General features: G+C 38.3%; 1 protein-coding gene across 1 annotated transcript; it reads left to right on the top strand.

The window, feature by feature from the left end:
* The first annotated feature begins 2,439 nt into the window (after nucleotides 1–2,439).
* On the top strand, nucleotides 2,440–7,534 carry atp5mc1 (ATP synthase membrane subunit c locus 1). The gene is made up of 5 exons (XM_003460020.4): nucleotides 2,440–2,595; nucleotides 3,887–3,934; nucleotides 4,299–4,379; nucleotides 5,407–5,585; nucleotides 7,132–7,534. Exons 2-5 carry the CDS (start codon nucleotides 3,896–3,898, stop codon nucleotides 7,244–7,246), a joined length of 414 nt encoding a protein of 137 aa, XP_003460068.1. The 5' UTR covers nucleotides 2,440–2,595; nucleotides 3,887–3,895; the 3' UTR covers nucleotides 7,247–7,534.
* Nucleotides 7,535–8,080: the final 546 nt, after the last annotated feature.

The following is an 8,080-nucleotide window of genomic DNA, read 5'->3' as shown; positions in this document are numbered from 1 at the left end:
TCATCCTTTTCATACGATCCACATGGGTTTTATTGAGCTAAATGAATGCCAAGGCTCAGAATACGCTCTAGTGATCATAGACATGATAAGTAATCAGTAAGGTCTCTGAAGCACTGGGATTTCGCATCAAACACCCGTGGACCACAAAGTGCCGGACTGGTGGAAAGAACTAACGGCAATAAAACAGAGACTGAGAAAATGCATGGAAGAAACAGGGAGACCATGGCCTGAGTGTATAGGCCTAGTAAAAATGTGGATGAGACTAATTATTTGAGTTTGATAAGTTGAAATAAATGTCTAAAATGTTAACGTATGTGTTTGTGTTAAATTAAGGTATTTATTTACATTCATCTCAGACAGAAAATTCAGTATGTGGTTCACAGAATACCTTCTTTGCATGTGCTTATAATTTTTGTTTAAAATTGAATCAAAGTATTTGAGAAATAGGTATCTATACTCATCAGTATCTTGTACTAAAATCATTAATTATTCAAATCAATATTATTTATTGTCAGCAAATACAACTGAAAAGTGTAAGTAAAACACGATAACGTAGAGTAATTGAGTACCATGAGCCTTTTTCATTGTTTTGTTCATTTTGTTTTATAAATACTCTGAGCTTTTGTGTTTGCTCTCCTGGTTTGCCATTTATCCTTCAAGTATGTAAAGGTCTTTTTAGTGCTTGTTTATTTCGAGTTATTGCCATGTTTATGAAAATTAAATTTTCATTTGGAAAAATGTTTAACATGTGGTCATTTTTCATACATGTATTATGAAACACATTAGTTTGTTTGGTTTTTTAGAATTAGACTACCAGTGAAATACAATGACATTCATATTTGAATGTTAGGGGGTGATCGTGGCTCAAGAGTTGGCAGTTTGTCTTGTAATCAGAAGGTTGCCGGTTCGAGCCCCAGCACCGACAGTCTCGGTCGCCTACTGGTTGCCTAATGCCTACTGGTGGTGGTCAGAGGGCCCAGTGGCGCCAGTGTCCGGCAGCCTCGCCTCTGTTAGTGCGCCCCAGGGCAGCTGTGGCTGCAATGTAGCTTGCCATCACCAGTGTGTGTGAATGACTGCATGATTCACACACACATTCAGGATGACTGAATGTAGTGTAAAGTGCTTTGGGGTCCATAGGGACTAAGTAAAGCGCTATACAAATACAGGGCATTTACCATATTCAATATTAAGTACAATTTTGATTACGTTCAGTTTACAATATTAAGTAAATGGAACAAATTTTTGGATTAACTGACCATCTATATTTCAGTTACACTGACCAAGCATGTCAGTGTTATTTACTCAATTTTTTCATGTTTGTGTAACAACTACAATTATTCATTTCAACTTAATATGTTTAAGCTTTAGTTATTCAATTGATCAAGTATATTGAACAGATTTGACTGGTTTCCAATCTACTCAATATTTTTAAGTGTAAAAGTGTTGCCTCAAAAATTTTAAGTTAAATGTCAGTTTTAGTTTTTAGAGTGTAACTGCCCTGGGTATCTTTCTCTCCTTAAGCCCTCTTACAAAGTCTGGTTCAGATCAGCTTTTACATATATTTCAGTATTCTGCAAACCTCAGATGGGTTATGTTTGCATCTGGCAGAAAATATTGGTATGTTCTGTTGCTCTTTGATCTTTGTTTATGCAATTTTGCTGTTTTAAAGACAGCTGAGACTTGTTGAAGTCTTGAGTATTTCATTTTATTTAATTTCATAATTTTATACATGTTTTACAAGGTAAAAATAACCCTCACCATAGATGTTGTCACACAAAATACTCAACGAACGAGTAGTACTTGCCTGAATTGCCACCCCTTACCCCCTCCCTGAGGCCTTGTATATATATTGCATACTAAGGAGAAGTAATGCATAAACTTAAGAATGACTTACTAATGCTTAAACTGTGTCATTGTTATAAACTGTTTATTAGGGCAAATGCTTTCATGAATGGTCAAAATGAATTATGATGAATTGTGAACTATTATTATTTCTATCCTTTAATCAGTGAAGTAATAAATGAACAGTGAAGCTAATTTCCTTAGTTTTTTGAGAATTGAAACATCTCACATTTCCGACTGGGAACTCGGACATTATGAATTCCAACTTCATCCGGAACGCACCATGGCCTCTACAGAGATACTTCCGGGTCACGTGTCAAAGAAGTTCGACACTTCTTTGACACAAATGGACGAATAGAACGCACCCTGACTTACTCAAGCGATCTGGACTTTCCAAAAAATAATATATATTTATAGAACTGAATGTGCTTTAAAACATCGATCCACGTAGATTCGACGTTCCCGGCAATACTCTCCAATAAAATAATAAAGTTTCCTTTGGTCCCACCTTCTTAAAACTAACGGCCAGTTACAACATTTGTAGTTCAACAAAGCTCTATCTGATAGGTTAGCGAGCCTGACAAGCTGAGTCAGTTATGAATGAAGAGTGGATGTTTCTGACCAATGAGCGTTTAGGACGTAGACGCTAAGCTTATAAATGACAAGGTGACGGTTTAACGCGTCCTGCCTTTATTGACTGCAGCTGTATAGAAGACGAACTAATTCAGGACCCCTGAAATCCGTATCTAACCGGTAATATTTGCCTGTATTATTTCATAGAACTTTGTCTCTACTTCGTTAAGGCTTTTTATTAATTTTTCTGGCATTTAAATGGCGTGGTGTATCTGATGTTCGTACGTCTAATTTATAGTGGTAGCATCGGATTGCTAGTATGCTAGGACGTTTATTAAATGATGTGGTTCTGATGAATGACAGAATTGTAATTGTTTTTAGCTGTATTCAAATACTTGGACTTAGGGTAGCATTAAGATGAAGAGTCAATTTTGCTGTAGTTGTTGTTTCACCACTCATGCAACGGTTCCTATGCCGGGCTCAGCGCGGACAAGCTGCCATGGCAGGAAGCTAAAGTACGTAAAGTGTCTGACAGTCTGGGCCTGCCGAGCTTTCAATCAGTACGCCCATGCAAGGACGCCGCTGTCGGACACGGCTGGTGTCACCTAGCCTTTTGTCACTGCATTGGTTTGAAATGGTTTAGTGTCGTGTGCCGTGCTTGTCTTCTTGGCCTTATGTGCCTGCATGTTGTCCACTTTTGACCTTCAGGGCTGTGTGCTAAGTAGCTTAGCTCCGGCGCTTCTCTAGGACAATAATTCAAACCCCCTGAGCCCCCTGTCTAAGCAGGGGACCTAAAGGATTTAAACTAAGTTTTTGCTTTTTCGAAGATTTTCTTTCTCAGTAAACTGGCCTTCAAAAATAAATTTTAAAAAAAATGTCCTGAATTGTCTCAACGCCATTCATTGTGCAATGTAAGTGGACATCTATCAGTTTGTTTAGAGTTGATCTTGATAGTAAGCATTCAAATTGGTATTAGATGAGGTGCATCAGGCAACAGCAGGCCCTGTTGCTTGACATCACGGTTTTTGCTATTGTATCTGTCCTGTATTTGAAATGGCTCTTCCTTTATTAAAGTACAAAAAAAAATTTAAAAACTTAGTTTGTGTGCAAAATTTATCTTCTATCCACAGTATGTCTTTCAAGACATACAAGTAAAAGGGTGCAGAACTGGGATCTTTACCTTGTCAGTTCTTGGTGGGTTTTTTTTTTTCTTTTTTTCCTTGAAACAAACATGAACATTGCTAAATCCCATCTTTCCCCCCCCCAAAAAAATGTTTATCCACTTTCCCACGTCACCATGACTGTTATATATCCAAATTAATTGTGGATTGCCTAATTGCATACCTGCCAAGCTTTTGAAGGTCACTACTTCCTTCTCTAACTGAAGTTGCTGTGTCACCTTGGACTCAGTCCTTCTCACTATCCATAAATGAATGTGTCAGAACACTAACTTTAAAATCTTTCTCTCCAGATTCCAGCCATGTATCTCTGCACCAAGTTTATCACTTCTCCTGCTGTGGTATGTTACCTGATGATAATGTGATAGTTAAATCATCATGTTCTTCATTAATTCATGTTTTAATTGTTCGCAACTAGTTTGCAGAGTTTGGGTTGAAACATAAGCTGTTCATGCTTCAGTTGGTTTTATTTTCATGCAAAGACTTGTCAGTTACTGGGAATGTTCATACCACAGGGATGTGAAAGCAGTGTTAACATAATAATATGATCAAAATAATCTAACCAATTTGCCATAATCATGCAGCTGGTACAGTGACATTGCCAGCTAAAAACACAAATATATTCATTATCACTTAACCCAGTGCTTGGTTCTTCTCTTGGTTGCTCAGATTGTTTACTTGGGATGTGTTTTGGTCTGCTTACAGCTGCGTGGGGGTTCCAGAGTCCTGACCCGGCAAGTCACAGTTTCTCTCTTCAACAGACCTGAAGGCATACTGGAGCAACAGGTTAGTACTTTCACCGAATCACTGCACTGTTCATTTGCAACATGTTAAATCAGTACTGTAATGTGCTTATGGGATGAGTGACAGGACTCAAAACTCAATTAATAGTTTTACGCTGAGTGGTGGATTCCAAAAGTAATTTCAAGGATCTTGGTTTAGATGCAATCAGTTTCAGTTAAAGGCTGCAAATGTTTCAAATTGTCAATGTAATACTCATAAACTTTCAAAAGAAATGTCATAACAGACTAGAAAGTTGCAATAATAAGCTTAATTTGCCAATATTGAGAACTTTGATTATAACTTTATTACGTTGCTGCTCTTGTCATAAAGAGGACCTTGACAATGGGACCTAGTCAAGTAAAATTTCTATAGCACTTTAACATAAAGTGCCTCACAATAAAACATGTACAAAAAGTTAACCAAACTCAAGTCTATAATTGTGACTTAAGTAAATTCCTGAAATGACATAAAACTGAAGAGCAAATTATTTTGATAGTGCTGAAGCCTTTGTAATCTATTTGGGGCTTTTTGTTTTTGAAACTTGGACCACCCTTTTCCACTAGTACAGTCTCAACTGTACTCGGCTTTGGTCGCTTTCATCCAGTCCAACTGAGTGTCACTTAATGTGCATGAGGTCATTATAGCAACATGGCCAAAAGTCTTGTGACACTTTTATGTGACAAACACAGTGATGGAGGAAGCAGATTTTTGTTTAAGTTTTTGTGAAGGAGTCAATCTACTTACTGAGTTCTTGGACTGGTCAATTGGTCGCATGCAATCTGACGGAAAATGATCTAATTGCGTACTAGTGTAATGGTGGCTATGTGGCTCTGGTCTTCTGCCCTACACACTAGGCATTGGATGGTGTGTGGGTGAAACCCTCCTGTCTTGCAACTGATGAGTCAAATCACCTTCTGGAAGTATATCAACCATACAAAGTTATTGTAATGGTAAATAATTTACCATTGCAGTAGATTTGGACTTGCTGTTTCGTGGCTAATGCAATGCATTTTCTTTTGTCTTCACCCAGGCCCTGTTGCCAGTCAGCCAATCTGCAGTCCTGACCCGCTCCTTCCAGACCAGCGCCATTTCCCATGATATTGACACTGCTGCCAAGTTCATTGGTGCTGGTGCTGCCACAGTTGGTGTGGCTGGTTCTGGAGCTGGAATCGGAACAGTGTTTGGCAGCCTTATCATTGGCTATGCCAGGTAATGTTTTTATGCATCAGCTTGAAGGGTTGCGTAGTCGTTGGGTGGGAGACTACCAGTAGTATGTCTTAGGGCTGCTCAATTAATCGAATTTTAATCTAATTACGATCTGGGCTTTCAACGATCATTAAAAATGACTGAGCCGATTATTAGCACCTCCCTCGTGCTTTACTTTCGCGCTGCTCCGTGTGGCAAATCGAGCGCACCTCTCTGCGTTTCGAACACGCGTCACAACAATTAAGAGGACCCGAGGGAAGCTCGGCAAGCTAAGCAGAAGTTATTTGTAGGGGAGAGGATAATGGCTGCTGAAGAAAGAATGCCGTTGGTTGAAAAGAGAGGTAAAACGACTTCAGTGGTGTGGAAACATTATGGGTTCGCGGAGTCAGACGTGGATCAAATATTGTGCAGTATTTTGAAGTTCACTAAACATAGATATTTACATTTTTCATTTATGTTTTTATATTGCAAACATTTCCACTGTAATCAGTATTTGCACACTATTTTATATTATTTTTTGACAATCTTTAAAGCCATTATTCAATACGTTGTTATTGTTAAATAAATATCGTCAAATAATCAAGATCTCAATTTCATGAAAATAATCGTGATTATCATTTTTGCCATAATCGAGCAGCCGTAGTATGTCTGTTTTAAAACGTCACTAATTTGAAGACTTGAAAGCTGGTCGAGCTGTCATCAGTTCCTTAATTGCAATGACAGATATTGGAAGTGTCCTTTTTTTTTTTTTTTTTTTTTTTTAAAGCATCTAACACTCTGTCTTCCACACATCTATAGCCACATATGAATGCATCATTTCGCTCACTAAAATGAGCAGCAACACATGCTGTTAATGGCTACTTGCTTCAAGCCATTGAATAAAACTAATCATGGACAGAAAATGCTGGCTTGCTAAATTCTCTTTAAATCAGTTTGGAAACTCAACTTTTAAAATCCCATCCAAGAGAATGTGCATAAGAGCTGTTTCATGATCTCAGAACAAACTGAAAATCAGGTTGTAGTATAAATAGCTCCATGATGAAAAACCATAAACCTGTGGGCTTATGTGGAAAGTGGGTTCTTGAAGCACTTTGTACTAAAATGTTTGTACCTTATCAGTCTGCTGGTGACAGAATCAGGGAGTTTTTGCCTTGTAGGCCATGTGTATACATTTCCACCAGGATTAACTACATTACTGCAGTCGTTAACATTAAATGCAGGAAGAAGCTAAAAGTGGCATACTAACATCCCCAACTAGACTTTGAGGTGTCAGTGTAAAATTGGTCCATTTTATTACTAACAGTAAAACCCTTGGAAATTCCATAAATGACCATAAGCTCTTAGACCAAAATCTGTCAGAAATGTTGCAAAGACTGTAACTGGTACATTTCTGGTTGCTGTAGATGGTGAGACTTTGTGCTAAAATTGGTACTACAGGTCTGTTGTTCAGGGGGGTGTAAAAGTGACCCTGCAAGATGACCTACATGTATTTAGTTGTAATGGAACAGAATCTGAATGTATCTATGCACCTGTCTGCTCTCCTTCACAGGAACCCCTCCCTGAAGCAGCAGCTCTTCTCCTACGCCATCCTAGGCTTTGCTCTATCTGAGGCAATGGGCCTCTTCTGTCTGATGGTGGCATTCCTAATTCTGTTTGCCATGTAAACCTGGAAATGCACCCAATACCTCCTTCACGTCAACCCCTTGTTCTCTACTTCTTTGCTTTGTCACTACCTTCCTTCCAAGGGGAAGAGGGCTTTCTCAGAACCAGAACTCTGAACAAGCTCCCGGGCCATTCCAATCAACAGAAAATATTAAAGGAAAATATGTACAACTGAGGTTGAGCCTGAAGTCTAACATTTTTATGTTACTACAGTTATTTGTTTTTGATATAAGGCTTCATTTGGTGGGTGAGGGACACTGTCCTTCAAAAATAAATGTGGTTTAATCTAATATTGCTAAGAGTGTCAGCTTTTTACAGAATGATTGCTCCTCTGTCATGCAGGGTTTGTTTGCATTTCATGTCTTTCACCAGCAGTGCACAACTTTCAAAGAGCTGTCTGCACTACATGGGTCAAAGTGTTTAATTTCATACCACTTTATTTGGCTCTTGACACATTATGACCATATAGGGAAGAAAAGGTCAAATGTGTTTAAAATAAAACAACATAAAAAAAATAAAATAAAAATGGAAATCACTGATTTAACAGGAGTCCATACAGCTATGATGCAGCCCATTAGAGCAATGCTAGGTTGAAAATGATGTGAATGTTTAAACAGTTGTCAAATTATGCCACATCTTCTGTCCTGACTGAGTGGAGGTTCTGGTTTGCTTCTGCCAATTTCCAGTGCCTTTCCCTTCTCAACATTTGTTCATTATGGTATGAAAGAAAGTACATGGTTTAAGTTGGAAGTAACTTCGTACAATCAACTTCTTAACTATAAACCCCTCATAGTAAGATTCTGTCACTCAGCAACCCTTTTTAAATGTATCAAATT

The sequence above is a fragment of the Oreochromis niloticus genome, linkage group LG4, assembly GCF_001858045.2.
Source record: "Oreochromis niloticus isolate F11D_XX linkage group LG4, O_niloticus_UMD_NMBU, whole genome shotgun sequence".
NCBI classification, from domain to species: Eukaryota; Metazoa; Chordata; class Actinopteri; order Cichliformes; family Cichlidae; genus Oreochromis; species Oreochromis niloticus.
Note: the sequence above shows the minus strand (reverse complement) of the source record. Positions and strands in the feature narration are given on the sequence as shown.

What these genes read in the sequence shown, in the direction of transcription:
- atp5mc1 (XM_003460020.4), top strand. Translation starts at nt 3,896, where the DNA reads ATGTATCTCTGCACCAAGTTTATCACTTCTCCTGCTGTG. An exon ending in TTATCACTTCTCCTGCTGTG is followed by an intron (nt 3,935 to 4,298) that starts GTATGTTACCTG and finishes GTCTGCTTACAG; the next exon opens with CTGCGTGGGGGTTCCAGAGT. An exon ending in AAGGCATACTGGAGCAACAG is followed by an intron (nt 4,380 to 5,406) that starts GTTAGTACTTTC and finishes GTCTTCACCCAG; the next exon opens with GCCCTGTTGCCAGTCAGCCA.